This window comes from Chelonia mydas, chromosome 11 (assembly GCF_015237465.2).
Source record: "Chelonia mydas isolate rCheMyd1 chromosome 11, rCheMyd1.pri.v2, whole genome shotgun sequence".
Taxonomy (NCBI): domain Eukaryota; kingdom Metazoa; phylum Chordata; order Testudines; family Cheloniidae; genus Chelonia; species Chelonia mydas.
Window position 1 is genome coordinate 18947058 of NC_051251.2, and position 21602 is coordinate 18968659.

At 41.6% G+C, this 21602-nt stretch overlaps 1 protein-coding gene across 1 annotated transcript; it reads right to left on the reverse strand.

The window, feature by feature from the left end:
* Nucleotides 1–15587: 15587 nt before the first annotated feature.
* CXCR4 (C-X-C motif chemokine receptor 4) lies at nucleotides 15588–19592 on the reverse strand. The gene is made up of 2 exons (XM_037912942.2): nucleotides 19316–19592; nucleotides 15588–17213 (listed from the first exon to the last, which is right to left on the reverse strand). The coding sequence occupies exons 1-2, from the start codon at nucleotides 19337–19339 to the stop codon at nucleotides 16149–16151; spliced, it is 1089 nt and encodes a 362-aa protein (XP_037768870.1). The 5' UTR covers nucleotides 19340–19592; the 3' UTR covers nucleotides 15588–16148.
* Nucleotides 19593–21602: the final 2010 nt, after the last annotated feature.

Here is a 21602-nt window from a genome sequence, read left to right on the forward strand (position 1 = left end):
TTTGCTCTGCAACAATTACTCTCCCTTATCCCACCATCTAGAGACTTAAGAAATGCATAGGGGAAACTGAGGCACTCCTACAGGATTCAGAGGAAACATTAAGAACAGTCCCACTTCGTCACACCTGGTAACAGAATATCCTGAGCACCTACTCCTCAGGGCTTCCCCTCAGTCTATGTTTTTTGGAAGAGTGGGGGGAAAGAATTTCAGATTTTGCCCTGGGTCCCCAAAACCCTCTGCACTGCCCTGCACTCACCCCATAGTGGCTGGGCCTGGCTCCCCTCTGTTAGCATTGTGACCTTGTGCACAGGGTCACAGCACCACTCAGCTTTGCCCCCAGCTGCCCCTCTCTCGTGACAGAGGGGCAGCCGGGCCAAATTTAAACAGCGTTGTGACTGCATGCGCTGAATTGCAGCGTCACTGACTGAAATTCCATGGATGTGGGAGCCCCTAGTCTTCCTTTGCATTCCTGGCACTAGGGGCCCTAACCAGGCAAAAAACCACCTCTGCTGCATTAGGCACAGGCCAGCTCCTCAGGTCTCCTTGGATATACTACTGTGGAGGCAACTTTTGCTTGAGATGGGGATATACCTTCCCAGCAGTGGAAGCAGGTACAGTTTAAGGCATTATATGGCTCCCTGTAACGGCCCCATTTCAGAGTAGAGTCACTGACTGTGTCTTCACTGCAAAAGAGGTGGGTTATTTTACCATGGGATAACTACCATGCATTAGCTATCCTGCTGTAAAATCGCAGTGGAGATAAGGCACTATAGTCTTACCATCAGCTAAGCTAGGTGAGGTCAGCCATGGGCCTTGTTGCTAGTTAGTATTTTACAGCAAGATAACTATCGTGCATTAGTTATCTAGCTTTTAAAAGCCACCTTTGGGCTTGTGGGCACTACCGCTTAAGTCAATGTATCTTACGTTGCTCAGGGGTGTGAAAAAGCCACCCCCCCCCCCCGGCGACATAAGTTACATAGACTTAAAGCACAGTCCACTTTGCGCTATGTCGGCATGAGAGTGTCTCCTGCTGACATAGCTACTGCCTCTTGCTGAGGTGCAGTAATTACATTGACGGGAGAGCGCTCTCCTGTCGACATACTGCATCTTCATCAGACGCGCTACATGGGTGCAGATGCATTGATGCAGCTGTGCCGATGTAATGTGGTAGTGAAGGCAAGCCCTTTGTTTCAGTGAAGACAAAGCCATAGGGCTTGTTTACACGGGCACTTTACAATGCGGCAACTTTCTCGCTCGGGGGTGTGAAAAAACACCCCGGAGCGCAGCAAGTTTCAGCGCTGTAAAGCGCCAGTGTAGACAGTGCCCCAGCACTGGTAGTTATGCCCCTCATGGAGATGGGTTTTTTAGCGCGCTGGGGGAGCTCTCTCCCAGCGCTCTGGCACGACTACACAAGCCATGTTAAAGTGCTGCTGCGGCAGCGTTTAAACGTTGCTAGCGTAGACTAGCCCATAGTCTTTACTCTCTCTGGCCTGCAGTCAGGCTTAGGCATGTTGTGAGTGGGGGTGCATTGTAATACTGTGGGCTGGCAGTCTGCTGGGGAAGAAGTTTTAAAAGGGACTCCATTCAGGAGCCCAGGCCGGGAGATGAATCCGGGGATCAATCAGGCCAAAGATTTCCTCCCACAACTGCAATTGATGAATGAGTGAGAGACAGAAGAGAAAAGTGGAGTGAGTCTTTTTGATTAAGGCCTTGTTTGCACATATGAGTTGTATGGATGTAGCTAAATTGGCTTAGAAACTGATTTAATTAAGTCAGTGCAACTCCCTTGTGTGGATGCTTTTAAATCAGTTCCTTAAAGGGGAAGTGACATTCCCAAGGAGCCACATGAGTATATCAGGGTAGAGCAGGGATTAGAATTCAGGAATTCCTGCTTCCCAGCCCTGTGCTCAGTCTCATAGACTGCATTTTGTCCATAAAATTAAGTAGGAAGAGAAGAGTTATAGTATTTCTATCACATGCTGCCAGCATAATTTGTATGCTTGTTTGTGGAATCTAATACACCGAGTATTCCCAAGTACTAAAGTTTGCATAGGAACATTTCATTACCAGATATTTGTGTAAAAAAAAAAAAACAAAAACAAAAAAAACCCAAAAAAACCCCAAGCATCTTCTGAGTGTCTGACCATCTGGGAAGGCTACAGAGAGTGAATTATTTCACCTACCATCAAGCATAATTTACACCTCTGAAACACACTTCATTTAAGTGAGCCCCAGATGGTAAAATAGGAGTAAATGGTGCGTTATTAATTATTATCATCAGTGTTTAGTATTTGTATTGTTATAGCACTAAGAGCCGTAGTCAAGGACCATTGTCCTAGTCACTATTCAAACACTGAACAAAAAGATTATCCTTGAACTACCATGTTGCTTTTTGAGCTGCAATTAACTCAAGACATGAGTAGATTTTGGAGTCAGTAGAAACCAGTCAGGTTATTGTTTTAGCCAGGAACAGATTTCACTTAAGTCTCCTTAAGTGTGCATATGCAAATCTAGTGGTATGGTATTTCAACCTTGCAGCATAGCATTTCTCCTCTGATATAAGATTAAAAAGAATTCATCTATGACAGCCAACAGATGGGCTAAATTTGAGTATTCTAGGTGGGTGCAGTAAATTTAATAAGGTAGAAAGGTAATGCAGCCTAGCACGTTTTAATATATATAGGGAAGGATCTAAAGCTTGCTTATCTAGAATCCAGTTTGGGTCATTATCTTAACTAACAATAAGGAATGTTAATAGAATCCACACTCAGGCAGCCAAGACTTAACTAGGATTTACCTCTGACTCTCACAGTGTCAATTGTTAACTAACAATTTGTCTTAACAGAGACAAAGTGGGTGAGGTAATATCTTTTATTTGACCACCTTCTGTCTCTCTCACCAACAGAACTTGGTCCAATAAAAGATATTATCTTTGCACCTTGTCTCTCCAATATCCTGGGACCGACAGGGCTACCATACCACTGCATGGTTGGTGTTAATCACGCGCAGGTAAACACTCAGATCTGCTCTTTTCATTTTTAAACCTTTCAGTCATAGATAAATCCTGCATTGATATCACAGTGGATTCTATGTAAAGCTCCTTATTTTTAGACAGGTCAATTAAAGTTCAGTGTAGTCTAGCGCTCAGGTTGGCAGTCAGAGGCACTTTGAAGATGTCCTTGAGGCTCCATGATTTGGTTACCGCTAGCTGATTGGTCTTTGAAGACATCTGTGCAGCTCAGCAGGTTAAAACAAAGAATCCTTCAGTGAGTCTTGATTTGTGTATTTAGGTTTTTCTTTGTTAGTGTTGGTGGTGATGAGGGAAGGTTTAAAAGGTCTGTTTGCTTGCAAAAGAAGAGATGCTGAGTTTAGATATTTCTGACATTTGGACTGTTTAAAGCTTTCATTTTTTTCCCTTGTTTGTTTTTTCTTATGTTAAGGTGGTTATTTTATTTACTTGAATTTACTTTTTTGGTTACTAACTTTTAAAGCAAAGTTTCAGTGGAGGAAATTCAATATCTATTGATTGTGGGGTCAATATTTGTGTTTTCTCTACCCATCAGGTATTTCTTTGTGCTTTGAAGTACACCAGCAACCTTGATTATCTAAAATTTTAAAGCATTTTGAAACTCTTTAGGGGTGTGATATATAGAGAGTGAATTAATATCTAGCATTTTCCAAGTATGTTTTTCAGTGGACAAATACTGTGTGTTTTTATTGTAGGGCCTAATCTGAGAAATAGTGATCTGATTAGTTTTGTTTGTTTATTTTTTAACAAAATCAATTTAACAGGGGAACTGTAATGGGATTAGACAGCTCAGCTTTACCTCTAGGCCCCTGATGTGAATTTGCCCAGGTTGGTAGTGACTGAAAGTTTTTGACATCTGATGGCTGTTGGTGGTTTATGTGAAATAAATTGGTAGTCTCAGTCCAGCTGCTATTAGACAGGCATCTACATCACATGGCAACCTTGCTGGCAGTCTGATTATAGAGGCCAAGGAGTGAATGGCAAGGGGTGTGAACACTCTCTTCATTTATAGAAGTGACCTCTCAAATCAGGATTGGGACAGTGTGAGGGAAACTTACATCAACATGGCTTGTGCTGTAGCGGTTCAGTTTCCAAGACTGTCAGACTGGCACCTTTCATGAGGATGCAATTCTTGAAGGAGAAACCTAGGTAAAACTGATACAGTGGAAAGAGAAAAGGAGTACTTGTGGCACCTTAGAGACTAACCAATTTATTTGAGCATAAGCTTTCGTGAGCTACAGCTCACTTCATTCATCTGGGGTTTGCATCCGATGAAGTGAGCTGTAGTTCACGAAAGCTTATGCTCAAATAAATTTGTTAGTCTCTAAGGTGCCACAAGTACTCCTTTTCTTTTTGCGAATACAGACTAACTCGGCTGTTACTCTGATACAGTGGAGAAATGTAATCTCAGGCCCTGTCTACATTAAGGAAACTCTCATTGGTGAAACAACGCTGGTGCAAACTCCTAATGTAGGTGTGCTTAACTGATGTCATGCTGAAATAAGATGAACATGAATAAGCTTGGTGTTGTGCAGGTTCAGCACCATCCACATTGTGAGTTTGTTCTGATATAAATCTATGTAGTTGTACCAGTGTGAATTTCCTTAATGTAGAAAGGGCCCCAAATACCACTTAAGAAATTAGTGAAATAATTATAAGCCTTAAACTGTGGAAGATTCCAGGTACAGATGGGATTGGGTCTGAAAAATTTAGAGGACCCAATGGTCAAGCTTTATCAGTTCTGAGATAAAAGGGATCCTTCCAAATATTTAGCCCTGTATTCATTTAATCCCTATGGAAAGCAGAGACACACATGACAGTGTGTGTGCTATAGATGCCTTTATGTAATTAATTTATAATTATATCCTTATCAAAATAGATCTGACGCTCAGTAGCCAATTATCGTCCATCTGGATCAAATGGTTCCAATATATGCAAGGTCTTTTACACACGTTATACTATTGGTTTCTATTAAACGCTTAAAACACCAGGACTAAAGAAACTATATGAAGGATGTATCTGACTCATTTAACAGTCATATAAAATGAGTGCTCCTCAAGTCCTTGGTTTAGAAGAATCATTTAGGCCCTGATCCTCCGAAGACTCATGCATGTACTTAATATTATGAACCATGAGTCCTATTCATTTAAATGCAACTGCTCAAACTGCATGAAGTTTAACAATTTAGCAAAGCTTTGTGATTTGTTTTTATACATCTTTCCAAAATATAATTTAAAAACCTACACATTCTCTTCCGTGGAGTTCAGTTAAAAGAAGGCCTCCTTTAATGAAAGTGTGTTTTTAGTTATGGGGAGGAGAAGGGGTGAATTTGGGAGGCTGTGGTGAGAAAAAGGGAATAGAAGTTTACCTATGGAGACATTATTTCTGCTAAGTTTGCTACCTATCTTTATAGTTGTTTCTGGGGTTTACTTTATTTTTGATCAATGCAACACCATAAAAGTCTCCCCTTCTAACTAGTCATTGGTGTGTGTTAGTCCTCAAGCTTAACTTAGTGAAAAATCTTACAAGGACTTTGAATACCTGGGTCATTCTTAATGCCTCCCTCCCTCCCTTTGATACTAGTTTATATTTTGTTTATTTCTCTCTGGTCCTATGAATTTATCAGTCTTATACATTAGGTTTTCACTGCACCAATTTTTATTAATTGTCCATTCTGAAAAACTAATATAGGATACAGTACCACAAAAAATCCATGTATGAATCTTTTAGAGGAACATAAGTTACTAGCACCCAGTGGTGCTGGAACTAGGGGTGCTCAGGGTACTGCCACACCCCTGGCTTGAAGTAGTAATACCAAATACATGGTTTCCATCATCAGCACCTCTACTATAAAAATTGTTCTAGGGGACGTAAACCCCTGCCAGCATCTGGTCAGTCTTCTCAACTACCTTTTTTATTGGGAATGAATCCACGACGTATTGTATGTGGAGTTGTGTGAATCCCAATAGTAAAGACAAAAATGGTTGAGCAGTGTGACAATTCCAGTGTGTTAGAACTAGCTGTACACCTTTTCCAGATCATAAACAATTAAATGTTTCATTGTCAGAAACCATGAATATTTATTGTCATACTCTGGAACAAATAAGAGCATCTGGAAAGAATAGTCATTACAATTAAATTAGTCTTTCCAATTAGAGAAAATGGCAGGCCTTCTCCATGATTTAGAGCTGGATAATCATCAGTAATTTGATTTAAAACGGGCTTATGGTTGCATTTATACAATTGGGAGGCATTAGCCATGACATAACCTCCTAGGTATCTAAGGAAATTAGGAGCTCACAAAGGTAGGAACATATCATTAAGTCCTGAACGGACAGCATTTTTGATCTCCACTGACCTTTGGTTGGATTAACTCCACTCTTTATAAAATAATTTCATTTGCAGCAGCTCAGGTCCATTATCAGGTTTTGCTGATTCAGGATTAAAAATACCTTTGTGGCTGAAGAGCTGTTAACGTGAGCTGTCCATCTACTTGTGGAGTTTTGTGGAAGGGAGAGGGAAGATGCTGTATGGTTCAATTAATTTTCTGGTGCATGGGCTGAATTTGTGTGCAGACATGTTCTGCCCTTCTCAGTTATTTACTTGATGTTTATATTCAAACATACAGTATCTTGGCGGGGGGCGGCGAGCTGCATTTCTTCAAAGCAGAGGCCCTTCTGGCTAGTTATGAACTGTATGTGAGATCTTGAGCCTGATTTTCCACTGCCGTGCAGTTTTATAGTCATTTGTATCTGTGCACAGTGGGTTTGAAATGCTGCATGATCTGGTGGTGGTTTACACTTACTTTGTATGGGGGTGTATATCCTCATGAGGTGCAAAGGAGTGGAAAATCAAGCCCAGTATTTTTATCTTAAATTGACAACCATTTTGTCAGTAAGCAAAATCACTTGCAGCAGTATCAGGTCCAATGCTGCATACGTTAGACACTGTACACTAGCAATGAGGCTGGTATGCTGTTGACATGTTATGGAACTATTGGTAGGTATGTGAAAAATTCTATTATTTGGCACCAAGACAAGTGAAACCTGTGTCAGGACAAATGACATATAACAGCTTATTGCCTGCTGGAGAAGCAGCTGATCTGCACTTAAACATCCTGCCTGCACTGAGTGACCTGAGTTCATTGAGGACTTAATGGTGAAAATGATAACTGTCTGCCTATCTCGGTTTCCTTGGTGCTTGTGCACTTACGGGAAAAATATATCCATAGCCAGGTGCCCTTTTCCTGCTGGAGCAGTCACAGGAGGGATTTACATAAGTAGGTGGGTGGGCAAATCATCTCTGCTGTTTGCTTGCAATTACAGGGAAACTGAAGCAAGAGGGCAGATCAGATCCGCAGCTTGTGAAGGCATAAAGGGCCAGCGTGGCCCCTACATGAGTATACAAGGGGTCGAGAGGGTACAGTGACACTGTACCCTTCACCCGTCACCCCCTCTTTATGCAGAAGTCAGCCACAAAGTGTCCTCATAGGTAGTAACTAGTGGGAAGGGGCAGCATGAGAGTGGGTCATGACTCCACTACTCCCTCGGCACTAGCTAGAAATGCTGTCCAGTTCCAAAACTGGTGAGACTGCTGTGGTGTTGCATTTTGGGTACTCTGACCAGAGCACAGCCCTTCCAATCTCTTTCAGGGTACCAAGAGCATTGGGTAGCCCCAATTATGCAGACAACACAACCTAGATTTGCACAACAATTCATTTTGGGTAACAGAAATTGGGGTTACTATGTTTTCTTGTCTTACACCAAAGCTGGGATTCAGGCCGAGGCTGAAAACATTTTTCCTAGCCCCACTTCTAAACTCTGAACCAGTTTCTCCCTTGATTTATGCCTCGGTTAACAGTCAGGAGAGCTTTACAGGGTAATACTTAAAGCAAAAACGGAATGCTTAAATGGCAAAGCCCTTCTAATTTTTAACTGGTGGTTAAGCAAGGTGAAAACCAGTTTCTACCCTCTGAGGACTTTGTACAGAAAGATTAGGCCATATTGGATGAAGATTGATAATGGTTAGCTTCTTGCATTTGACTTACCTTAGAAGTTATAATCAGAAAAGTAGAACATCCCATCATATTCTCTCTGTAGTCTGACTGCATCGCTCTATTACATATCTTCTAGTTTAAAAAGCCAACGTTATTAAATATCTCGTTCAACCTTATGCTGACAGGATTTTGTGCTCCGACTCCATCTTGATGATCAAGCTTTTGTTGTGGGGGAAGTGGGACTCAATTTCCTATTGTCATCCATCTCAGTCCATCCATCCACACCTTTAAAGAATAATTTAAAATTATTCTCCCCAGTTTTTAACTATATCCACTGGTTTTTAAGAATATTCACTCTGACCATTTGTTTATACAATAATCCTTTCCCTCTCCCCTTTTATTCTTGTCAGAGGTCCCTAGCTTTATTTATCAGTACACTTATGTTAGAGTTCCAAGAGTGTGCTGGCCAGTGGTACAAAATCAAGAGAGAAATGATCCTTGTCTCCAAGAGCTTAAAATCTAACCAGAAAGTAGTATATTCCGTAATGATCCAGATTCTCACAAGATATATTTAACTATCAGTGTCATTTAAAACAACAACAAGCTACACTAGAGAGAGAGAGGACAATCTCTGCTCTCTGTTTTCCTGATAGGAATCCACTGGCTTTAATGGAGGCCTTGCTCCAGGGTAATGGAGGGTACAGTTTGGCCCAGTGTTGTTGCAGGTAACATGTCTTTCTTTGGTGGAATATAGTTGCGAAGCTTAGCAGAAGAAGTGTGTTTTAAATAGGCAGTTGACTGAAGACCACTTGGTGCCCCATGTGGAGAATCCTGGTATAAGTGACAGCATGGGAGAAGGGGTGCAAAGACAACCACGGGAAACGGCTACCAAGGGAGCAACCTAGAAGAATGAAGGGAGTGGGAGGTGAGAGAAATTTTGTGAGGATATTTTGTTTGCATTTTGCATGTTTGTTACGTTTATTGTGGCTGTTTTGCAATGTCCCGTATACCTAGGGAGGGGTGACACTTAGACATGAAACTGATAATTATGACTGCTGTCCAGCTTTATGATTGTTTTGCAGTGGTAGCCAACAGCATGGAGAACAAAAGTTAATTGACAAACCCTATTCTCAGAGCTGTGTTGACATCATTGAGGACACTGACACACAGATAAGGGGCCTCATCAGCACACCGCATTCATACAGACTTCTTGATGAGGTCAGCGGGAGATCTGCCTGATTAAGGAGTGCTGAATAAGGGCCTAGGATGTAAACAAGAATAGGTTGTGTTTGCATTATAAGAAACTTGAAAATAAAAATCAACATTTCAATAGGAAATTGAAGAATTTCATGTGATATGGGAGGAATTTATCTTCTGTCTAAGGCAAAACCCAGATGTGGAAGAGTGAGGTACATGAGATGGCTAAGGAGGTATTGTGGACAGCCAGGTATTTGTGCTTTGTAAAGTGTTTATTTGTTGCTCCTCCATATTTTATGTTATGTATAGTTTTGTAGAACTGTTTAATAATCTATAAAGATATATGAAAAAACAGGCAAAGCAGGAGAAGAGAGAAATGTTTTTGTAACTTCAAAAAGAGGAAAGCAGATACAGCAGGGGAAAACATCAATAGCAAAAAATGACTGGACAGTGTGATACTTCAATAAAAAATATAAATTTCTTATACCATTGACCATGTTTGTCTGGTGAGAGTCTGTTCTGATGTGAATTTCAGAGGGTATTTTAAAAATATTGGCCCATTTCTTTCAAATACATAGGTGCCACTAGAACTAACTGCTCATGAGTTGTTGAAAGCTACACATGCAGGGCTCCCGACAGCAAGACAAAACGTTGCTGAAAAAAGTAAATTATATGGTCTTTTATTCAGTTACATTCAGCAGAACAATTCCATGTGCTCCATGTTAAAATGTCTACCTTTTTGTGGGCCCAGAGGCACTGGGGTAGTGGTGGTGATATGCAGGGTCATAGTCCTGCCCCCCGGCCCTCCCCAGGTTTGCTGCTTGGCTTGTACTGAGCCTGCGCACATGGACTGAGCATGCTCAGTAACAATGCTGGAGCTGCCTGCCCTCACTCTGCCCCTCCTCCACACACACACTATGGGCAGGCATGGGTCATCTCTGCTGCCTCCCATTGAAGTCAGTGGAAAGACTTCATTGTCTTCAGCTGGCGTTGGATTGGGTTATTAGAATGTGTCCAAATAAAAGGCATGATTCTGCAGATAGTGCGTGCATTGAATTAAATGAGAGTATGTCACGGGAGACTTGTCCACACTTCAGAAAGTAGGCATGCTAAATCCTCTGTCCTCCTATCCGACCTGTAACACAACCTTGGGTGAAATCCTCACTCCACTGAAATCAATGGGAGTTTTGCCAATGACTTCAATTGAACCAGGATTTTATTTCTTGGGTCCACACGTGAAAGTGCTCACGATTATGTACATGTGAGCCAGCCTCCATTCGGACTGGATTTGTTGGTTTCTACCATGTAACTCTGCCCTGCATCAGTACCAGAGTGGCAGCAGAATCAGAACTTCGTTGACTGCACTACAGTAGGTATGAAAAGCTTAATGAACCCTAGGCACGTTAAAGATTATATATATTGGGAGAAGAAATTAAAAAGACAATATATTTTGTATAATTGAGAGAAAACATTTTCTGAAATTCTAAATATTGTAGACTCTTTGTAATCAATTAGCTTAGTCGCATCTTACCCTGCTACTTACTTGTGACCGGCAGTTGTGTTTGTGTTTTAACGACAAGGAGAAACCTAAATGTGTAGAGCTTTCAAAACATGAAGTGAGGGAGTGGCATCCTTTGAGCAAAACTAATAAGGCCCTATCTGCTTAAGTATTTCCCAAGTTTCATCACTCTGCATTATATGAGAATGCACCATTGTTGGGGGACTTTGGGGCATTCTGAATCAAGGAAATGCTTCCTCATCATGCTATTTCCTTTCCCAAACAATATAAAAAATGGCCTTTTCAACTGAATGTGTAGAGCGGGCCATTTTGTTCATTGTCCAATTTGAGCTCCACCATCACAAGATAAACCTTTCAGCATTTGTGTAAATGGCTACATGGTTTATTGTAATTTCCTTTATATTTTCCTGGTGATTTTGTTCTGATTTATACATAAGCTTGGATGTAGAACCCACTCTAAAAGATTTGTGCAGTGAGACTAGCCAAGGAAAAATAAGAGAGCTTTCCTTTACCTGCTTATTGCATCCTGAAACTTCTGTTTATGACCTCTGAACCACCCAGGTTCAGAACTGAGCTCTGAAGTGTCGAGTCCGTGCCATCTGATTTGGCCAGCATAGGAGAGAGAATATAAAATGTAACGGATTATTGTGTAATGCCTTCTCCAACAACACAGCACTCTGACTGTACTCCCAATTGGGGCAGCAGAGTGAAGGAAAACAGACAATTACTCTGAACTTAGTTCTGCCTAGCATGGTCCAGGGGATAGAGGTATCTGCTAAACTAATCCTTAGCATTTATAATGCTCCCATCACAGCAGTAATTAAATGATTGTATTTTAATTCAGACTTTGCTAGTGGCTCACTGGACAAGTTGCTTAGGGCCTGATTTTTCAGACGTGCTAAAAAAGGGAGTCAATGGGAGCTATAGGCACTCAGTACTTCTGAAAATCAGGATCTGAACCTCTTGGCCTCACTTTACCAATTTATAAAAAGGTATAGTACTTACCTACCTCAGTGGGACATTGGGAGCATTACCTAATGTTTTTGAAGTGTGTTGAGGTCCTCAAATTAAAGCCATAGGAAAATTTGTGGAGAGTTAATATTTCCCAAGGTAGCCTTAACCCTTCAGTGTGCACTCCCCAAACCCCTCAGAATGACAGAATATTGCTGGGGAGTATGACTACTGGTCCTGCCACAGCTGAGGCACAAGTTTGCAGGGGAATCCAGATGACTCCCTCTACTCAGCTGCTTCTGCTCTCTTTCAAACCCTGACAGTTCCCCAGACCAGGGAAGGAGAGTTTGCAAACTGCAATTCAAGTACAGCTGAGGTGTTTGAGTATGTATTACTCTATTCCTCTCTGAGCACTTTTGCACAGAAAGAGAGCATTTGGGCCTCGGTGAATATATTATAGATCTTTTAGCCCTGTATATCACTTTAGCACAAGTAAACATACATGAACTAGGCTGTAACCAGAGGTTATATGTGGGCTGCATTTGCTGTGCCTTGTCTGATGTTTTTAGGAGAGGATAGACATAGCTATTGTTTTATTATATATTGTAAAGTGGTGTGACTAGGCATTATGGGTGTCTTGAAAATTAAACAAATTAACTGATTATTCTGCTTACTAAAGCATGACTAATTTGGAAAGAGACTGAAGTTTGTATTTCTGAAATTCTGATGTGTGGGTTTGATTTGCCCAGAGATTATTCCAATGTGTGGACTGGAACCTGAGGATCTGATTCACCTCTAACACCAGTTTTACACTGGGTAAATCCATTGACTTAAAGTGAAATTGCTTCTGATTTACACTGATATAAGAGCAAAGTCAGGCCCTCAGTTTTATGATGTATTTAAAGATAGTAAAAACAAATTAAAATGAGGCAAATTTTGCTTTTTGTTTACACAACTGCAAATCTGCAGAGTGTAGTGTAGTAGTGTAACAGAAAATAATTGGGTCCATAATTTTTTACTGAGTTTCCTCATGACAGATTTGAATTTAATTTACAAATGTCTCCATAAATCTCAGTAATATTTCAAGTTGTGTAATTTACTTCTTTAAAAATGTGTTCTATTTTTTCCTTGTTTTCTTTTCTGGAGCCAAATCCCAAAAGATCTTACAACTCTTACTAAATGTTGAGGACATGGTCCTGCAAGGATTACTCTCTCAGATCTTATTGAGGTAGTTTTGTGTAATAAATCCCGAAAGACTGTTGGAGTTGGCCTCTGATGTTTTAATTCACTAGCCTATTTTCCACACAAACACTTCCTGTGTTTTGTTTTTAAAGGTCTCCTTTCAATGATCTTCACTGGTAGCATGCACTATTGGTTTTCTTATACATTCTCTTCCACTGATTCTCTGCCTAAAGTAAAGGTTGACTGACTGCAAAGTGTAATGGGAATGACTTAAATTAATGTTAAGAGTGCTACAAACATTTCCTCAACAACTAAACAGCAGAAGGTTGATAGCCAGTAAGTCTTTTGTAATTGGAACTGAAGGAGACTGAGTAATTGGATAGGGGTGGAAACAAATGCGTCAAAATCAATGAGTAACTGGTTCTTCACAGAAAACTTAAAAAGCAAGAAACTAATATTCTATTTAGGAAGTTCTGCCCCATATCTTTTTCCTTCATTTTGCTTCCCTTGTATTTTCTGTTATGCAGGGCAATTGGATGAAAACAGGATCTTTTGTTTCCCAAGAATTCATCTGTTCCTGCTGCTAATTCCTGAGCTGATGTCACTGAGGATTACATGACTTCAGGTGGGGAATAAACAGATGAACTCTGACACAAAGATCCTGTATTCATGCAAGTATCCTAAATAATAAAGAACAAGGAAATAGAAATACATAAAAATGATCACTCAGATTTTTAACACATTTTACAAATTCTGCTCTCATTTACACCACTGCAACCCCGTAAAAGCATTAGGATACTCGCCCATGTGGGAACACATTCTGACTCAATGGGTTTTACTGAAGTGCCAGTATCTGCTTCAGCTAAGAGAGCTGTGTGGCTAATACGAACAATATATCTTTTAAAAAGATCAAAACAACAAACGTACGATTGTTAGTGATGTAAAAAGCACTTGACAATGTCTTCTGTTTAAGTGGGAACACAAAAATTATACTCAAAGTGCTTTCCTTCTTGGCTGAATATCTATTATTTACTACTTTTGAATTCACAGTTTTAATACGCAGTAATAACTAGCATAAGGAAATAGAATTGTAACACTAATTATAAGAGTTTCTACTTTGCCTGGATATCTAAAAAAAAAAATAGTATTTTTTTTCCCCCTAGGACAAAAAATGTAAATTGCCCAACTACAGGTTTTGAAATTTTAAACAGAATAAATGTTAAGTTTTACAGTCCTCAGAATATGTTAATTAAGCTTAGCGGCAACATACATGTGATATTTTTTTAATTTGAACACTATAGAAATGAAACCACATTACTGACCTTTTAAGAAACCTTGTCTCAGTAACATGGTTTATACATGAGTTCAGTAACAATAAGTTACTTCACTGCATGGCAAACGAACTATTGACTTTGCTTGGGATTTGTACCAGGATGTGGGCAGCTCAATGGAGAAATCTCTGTGGGGGGAAAACACTTTTCACAAAGGAAACAGCATACCACCTTTGTTTCCAGCTGGAATAAAATGTCTATTAGAGGAAAGGATTTTGGTTCAGTTACTATTGTTGGCTTATGGAACTGCCAGTTAAAAAACCCTACTGCTTATTGCAGAAGTGTAGGATTTGACTTTATAAGGACATCAGGAAGGGTTTTTGAAATGTTATGAACAGGTGAAAGAGGAGGGACATGTCTGTCCTCCATTTGGGAGGACTATTCCTGTTCAAGTAGATCTGTACTTTTTGGAATGGGTGGCAGGGCCCTGATTCAGTAAAGTACATGCTTAACTTCAATCAGTCTACTCACCTGCTTAAAGTTAAGCATGTGCTTAAGTGGCATTCTAAATTGGAGCATTTGTCACCTTTTGACTTGCAAACCATGTGTCTAATCTATCACCATTGATGTCAGTGTCAGAAGGATCAGACCCCAATGTTGCCTTAGGCAATACAATATAAATATAATACACTTATAGGGGAAGCACATATAGAACGATTTTAAATGACAGGAAATCATCTATTTGTCAGGATATCGCAAAAGGCTCACGGGAACTTGTATTAGATTGTATTCTAGTAGTACTTACAAACATGATTTCAATTTTTTCTGATGTGTATTATACAGAGTGGGAGTTTAACGTGGATTGCATATAATTACATTAAGTGTAAAATCTCCTTTCAAAATATCTACACACTGCCAATCTGATTTGTTACATGCAGATATCAGACAGCACTTGGAAAAACAGCATTTTATGGAAGTTGCATACTTACCACAAGCAGTTAGAATCTCATTCTAATGTGGATGTTTTTGATTTTCCTTAAGAGGCTGATAGCACCTGTTAAGGTGATTAAATGGACTTTCTGGGTGTAGTATATTACAAATAAAGGAAGCTTTTTTTTCCCCCCCAAATAGCCATTAACAGTTTAACTGAAGTGGGGATAAGCTATTGTAAATGCAATGTTGGCTACACTAAGTGTGTGTTTTAATGGAAAAAGCTTTAACAAGTTGGTACAAAATAAATGCCCTAAGCTGCTCAGTTGTCTGTATTGATAACTACGGTTTGTTTCATCACTAGACAAGCAATATATATGAAACCTCTTGTTTTCCCCTAGGTCCATATCAGATGAGTTATGTTGGTTTCAAAGATTGAACATTAATAACTGCAACTCAAAGTGGTAAGAAAAATAAAGTATATGGAATTAAGACCTGAAGAACATACCAAAATATTTTTATCATGTACTTTTATTAACAACCTTACACAGCAGAGTTTTGCAAACCAATCCATTACTGAGAATTGGAAAAAAAAAAAATCTAACATTTGACAGAAGAGGCTTTGGTTATAAGTGACATTGTCTACAGCAGAATTAAACTATTGTAAACCAAACAGCTTGGGAGGTGAGGGGGAATTCTTGAATATCAATCAAAAGAATTTTTAACAGGAACACATTTGGAACATTTACATACAAACAACAGAAAAACATTTTCTAAATTTTAAACAGTAACTTTCTACACTCTAAAAGTGTTTAGTTCACGTATCTATACAACCAGACAAGCACTAAAACTTCATGAACTAACCACTTGTCCACAGGTCCTGCCTAGACACTTTGCCATCAACAAGAAAGTGTTTATATAAATAAGTCAATTGAACTTCACAGAAACTAAAAGAAAATATAAAATTCCAACCGTAAATAAAACTGTACATTATGGTCAGTCTTGTTTTTTCTGAAATCTTGTGTAACTTTTTTAAAAAAATGTTCTTTATTACAAAATGATGAGGAGACTGTGTTAGCTGGAATGAAAACTTGAAGACTCTGACTCTGTAGAAACAGAAGAATGTCCCCCACGTTTGCCTTTGGAAAGGATCTTAAGGCTCGATCCTCTGCTAACTGATGTCAAGGCATTTTGTGCTGATGTTTTGAATTTGGCACCCAAGAAGGCATAAAGAATCGGATTCAGGCAACAGTGGAAAAATGCTATGGCTTCTGTAATAGAGATCCATTTGTGTACTATCGTCTCAAAGCTGCAGTCATGCCTGATGACTCCAAGCAGGATGAAGGTGTCTGTGCTGATGCCAATGTAGTAAGGCAGCCAGCAGGCAAAAAAGGCAAGGATGAGAATGACTGTAGTCTTCAATGCTTTGCGCTTCTGGTGACCCTTGGAGTGTGACAGCTTAGAAATTATAATACAGTAGCAAATCAGGATTATTAGACCAGGCAACACAAATCCTACCAAAATGTGCTGAAATCTGAATGAAATCAGCCAGTTGTCATGAGGGTAGACGCGATCACATACATACCTTCCATCTACTTCACTAGTACTGGCAAAGATTATATCAGGCACTGTCAAAAGCATGGCTGGTAGCCACACGCCTACGTACACTACCTTTTCAGCTAACAGCTTTCTTGGTCTCTGGCTATTGGTAGCATGGACTATCGCCAGGTAACGATCTAAACTTATGAAGGCCAAAATCAGGACACTGCTGTATAGGTTGACAGTGTAAATGACATGGACTGTCTTGCACAGAAAGCTCCCGAAGTACCAGCTTATAGCTGCATCCACAGACCAGAATGGCAAAGTGATGACAAACAGGAGGTCAGCCACTGAAAGGTGCAACCTGTATTTGTCGGTCATGCTTCTTAATTTCTTCTGGTAGCCCATGACAACGATAACCAATCCGTTGCCAATGATTCCGGTCAGGAAGATGATGGAGTAGATGACTGGCAAAAAGATACGGTTGAAATTAGCATTTTCATGCCCAAAGCATGGCTCTTTGAAGTCCCCGTAGTCACGGCCGGAACCAAGCTCATCAGTGCCATTATCAGGAAATTCAATGGTGAACCCAGAATACAGCTACAATAAAATGAAAGAAAAGCTGTTAGACCTCAACTCTACCTCTGCTAAGACTTTTCACTATGTACAGATATTTTCACATTAATGTCTAAAGAGCCTCCTAAGAAGGCATGGTCAGGGGACAGGAAAAGCCATCCAGATACTAATAAAAAAACATAGTAAAATGAAGTTTACATTAAACTTAATTATCAAAACAATATTTAAAATTTTTGATCACTTCTACTTCATTCTCCCCTTCGGGAAACATGAACCTTGGGAACAATATTTAAAATTTTTGATCACTTCTACTTCATTCTCCCCTTTGGGAAACATGAACCTTGGGAACAATGTTTGTGTGTGGGGAGAGGGCGCAAAGAATAATTGCCACTCTCTGAAATGTTACCCTGGTTTCAGTACACTTATTGTATCATGTTTTTAGCAGATTCACCTTACCAATGGAAAAGGTCTATTGCATTGTCTAGCCCATCCCCTGCTACTGTAGGATAGTTCTCCCAAGAATATCACTCATAAGAACAGTTTCATTTTAATTCTTACTACAGAAGTGTAGAGGTCCATAAATAAGCATCCTCTAACCAGTAACACGGCTTCCCCAGCTCTCCCCCTGATTCAGCTAATGCTATCAAGAGAAAACAATAATAGTGAGGGTTCCCTGCAGAGGAGCAACTGACAGTTCCTCAGAAGAGGTGACCTCTTAAATAGAGGAGATCCACAACCCTTAGAAAGGTCACCACGAGCAAACATCTTTCCCTCCCTCTGCTGTCGTTGCAGGGGCTCATGGGACTAAGAGGGATTGTTGGAGCCGAGCTGGTGTTGAATTGTGCCCGCTAGTGAAAAAAGGAAGCGAAACAGTGGAGGCATCAGGCATGCAAGTGCATCAGGAAACCACCAACGGCTAAGCAACAATCTGGCAAAGCAATACAGGCTGGAAGGATTGACCACTCGTATGCAATTACTCTTTATTTATATACATATAATATTTGCATAGGGTTTATGCATCCTAGGAGATCATAAGGCACTTATAAACAACTTGATACACCAGCTTCAAATGGATTGATCTATGTATGCAATTTACAAGTTATGAATAAAAGATGAATCTTGCCACATCTAGCCAATTTTTGGCCCTATTTCCCCATCCCCCAAAATTCCACGGGTTGAATGGAGTGAAAGTGTGGGTACTCATAGTCCACCACCACATCTCCAAGATATCAGGCGGCTGATGCATCCTGGCTCGAAAGCACTGCAAATCCCCAAATCTGGTAGCTGGCCCCAAAATTCCACTGACTAAATTGAAAAAACAGTAGAGCCAACAACAACAATCCAGTGCTGCAAAACCTGTATCCCGCCCTTTGGGCACCCTAGGAGCAATTTGACTCGTTCTGTGTTTCGACACTGGAATTTCGGGGCTGGCTGCAACAAATAGGCTTGCTCCAAGTGGATCCAACTTTTTTTTTTTTTTTTTAGCAAACTCATCACGGCGGCACCATCCGCCCGAAATCTTACATTGTAACAGCGCGCTCAAGCCAGCACGGACAGCCCTTGTCATCAACACTGGGAGAGACGGCAGCAAGGACCGAAGGAAAGTGTTCGAAATTCATCGTTCACTTCAAGTCTGACAGCTCCGCTTTAAAACGCCTAAGGGGCCGCAAGTAGAGCAAGAGGCTGGGGACCAAACCCCGCCCTTTCACCCTCTGCAAACCCCGCCAAGTTTTAAGGGGGCTCAGAGCCTGAGTGCGGGGCTCAGCGCAGGTCTGCCCGCCCTGCAAGTCCATCTCCGGGCGCCTCCCAGGCGCGCGCTGTGCAAGGAGCGAGAGGAGACGCGAAGTGCACATCGGATCCCGTTAGGCGAAGGCAGCCACCGCCTCGCCCCTTGCGCCCCGGTCTCCGGCCGCGCAGAGAGGACGCGCCTGCCACCCGCAACTGGCCCCAGGTCTCAGTGCACTTCTGTCTGCAAACCGCTGGCACAGGGGTGCGGGTGCGGGCTCCTGGCTGCGGCCCCGGCGCCAACCGGTGCAAACAGCTCCCGCGCCGCGGCAAGTGCTGGGCGCAGGCTCCCGCCCCGCGCCCGGTGCCCGCCTTCGTCCCCCCAGCTCCGCCGCACTTACATCCAGGTCCGTGGCGGCCGCCATCCCCGCCGCTCCGTGCCTCCGAGCTGCCCACGAGTCTCGCTGCGCTCCGCAACTTGCAGCCGCGCCGCATAAAGTCCGGAGTCCCTCGGGCGCGCCCCGGACTCTTATAATCCCCCCGCTCCTCCTCCTCCCCCCTCGCCCCCCCGCGCTCGGTGGCAGCCTGCCTGTGGCTCCTCCCCGGTGGGGGGTGTCCGCCGCATATGCCCCGTCCGCCAGTGAGCATGTGCGGCTGCCCCAGCCCCAGCCGCTGCCTGCGGGTCCGGGGGTGGCGCGGGCTACCCATTCGGGGCGGGGAGGCTCCGCCAGGCTGCTGCCGGTGCCCTGCCCCTTGTCCTGCGGCCGTTCCCGCGGGGCGCTGCGTGCCCCGACAGCCAGGGCTTTGCTCTTGCACCTCAGCCTTCCTGCGGAGAGTCTGCTCTCCACCTCCAGACTGGAGCTGTGGTAGCCGGCGTTGGGGTGGGGGGAAGCAGGCTGGTAGCCCCTCTCAGCCAGTACCCTGTGCTGCGCCATGGGGCCCTGGCTCGCTCTCATAACAAGGGCACTGTGCTGGATGGCCTGGGGGGCATGCCGGAGGAGACCCAGAGGAGGGAAGGAGACTCCTCAAAGTGGCCCAAACCAGTGCTTAATTTGTAATGAAATAAGTGGGGGGATCAAGCAATTTTTTTAGTTTCACAACTGACCTGGCAAGCCCAGAGGTGCCAGGGCTATGAACTGCCAAACCTAGAGGTGCTGAGGCTCAGCCCTGGCACAAATTAAGCACTGGACCCAACCCTCTCTTCCCCACAGCTGGTTTTCAGCCCTAGCCCAGACTCAGAGTAGCACACATTTTGTGGAGTGTGCAGTGAGGATAACGGCTAGAAAATAGATGGAAGTGATATGAAACAGTGTCAGAATGGCAGGATTGCTGCCCACAAGATCTCCAAATTGATGACGCAGCACCCTAAAATTAAGGAGATTGGCTTGAAAAAGCATGAGATTTTTTTTAAAATTCTGGCTCACATTTCCCAGCTTTTCTCTGTAAACATGAGGGCTAGAAGCTTTAAAAAACCCTCAGATTTTGGGGTAATTTAAGAAAAACAAAATATTCTGAGGCTTACAATAAATCACCAGATTTGGCAATGATGGAATAGGCAAGGACAAACAAAAATGTAGAGGCACAGTAAAGTAAGAACATGCTTGTTTTACAGTGATCTAATACTGCCAACACCTATGCAGGTAAATTACTTTCACGAGTAATCCCACAGGTTTCAATTAAGGTAATTTATTCACAACAGCAGAATCCATTCTATACTGGATTATAATAAATATTAATTATTTTGGAAACATTGGTTCAGTTTATTCTTTGTGGTGGGTGAGTATTGTGTGTGTAATATTTTATATATTTTGGCAATAATAGAGCACCTAAGTCACACTGAGGTCCTTATGTGGCATATATGTGGAACTTTATCAAAGGTCTTCTCAAAGCAGTAGAAGCCCCCCTATCCTAACAATGGCCATTGTGTAGGCTCTGTGTTAGCCTCCAGTTTCGGATGCAGGGAGTATTACCAGGGCATCTGACAAAAGTTAGTGTTGTACTACTGTTCACAAGGGTTTCTTCACACCATGTCTGAGAATACATATGGCTAATATAAGTGGTGGTCTCCATTAGCTAACAAAGGTGCATGATTTCAGAGTAGCAGCCGTGTTAGTCTGTATCAGCAAAAAGGACAGGAGTACTTGTGGCACCTTAGAGACTCACAAATTTATTTGAGCATAAGAGTATTCAGTTATGACAGATAACAGTAATCTTTTTGTTAGTTAACAAAATGATTAGTTCAGAGAGACACATTCACTATGTGCAAATTACTGATTTTAGATAGTCTCTAGTTTTTTTATTTAGAGGGGCCAGAAACATCATGAGACTCACTGTGAACTTTTTAAAAGCTAAATTTTAGCTTATTAGAATTTGGGAATTAACAGATTTACTTGAAAATTCAAGCAGATTATATCCTGAAAATTGGGGCTGGATACTCTGTTTAAAACACAAGCAAACAAAAAAAAAACCCTCCAGAGGTTGAACCCCCCATTTTAAGTGAAAAACAAGAACCCAGATTTAAGTGTGGCGTGACTACCATTCTGGCATAATACATTATTCAGGCAGGTCAATTTTTCACTAACAATCTCTATTACATATGTAACAAAACAAACAGCTTTTCAGATGTGTCTGTGATACACTCATGTCCTCTCATTAGACACCTGTCACATATGACCTTAAAAGCAATGG

Bases quoted from the DNA above. Each gene is read 5' to 3' on its own strand.
- CXCR4 (XM_037912942.2), bottom strand. From the start codon at position 19,339: ATGGCGGCCGCCACGGACCTGGAT. The intron at 17,214-19,315 runs GTAAGTGCGGCG...ATTTTATTGTAG, and splicing joins CGGCCGCCACGGACCTGGAT to CTGTATTCTGGGTTCACCAT.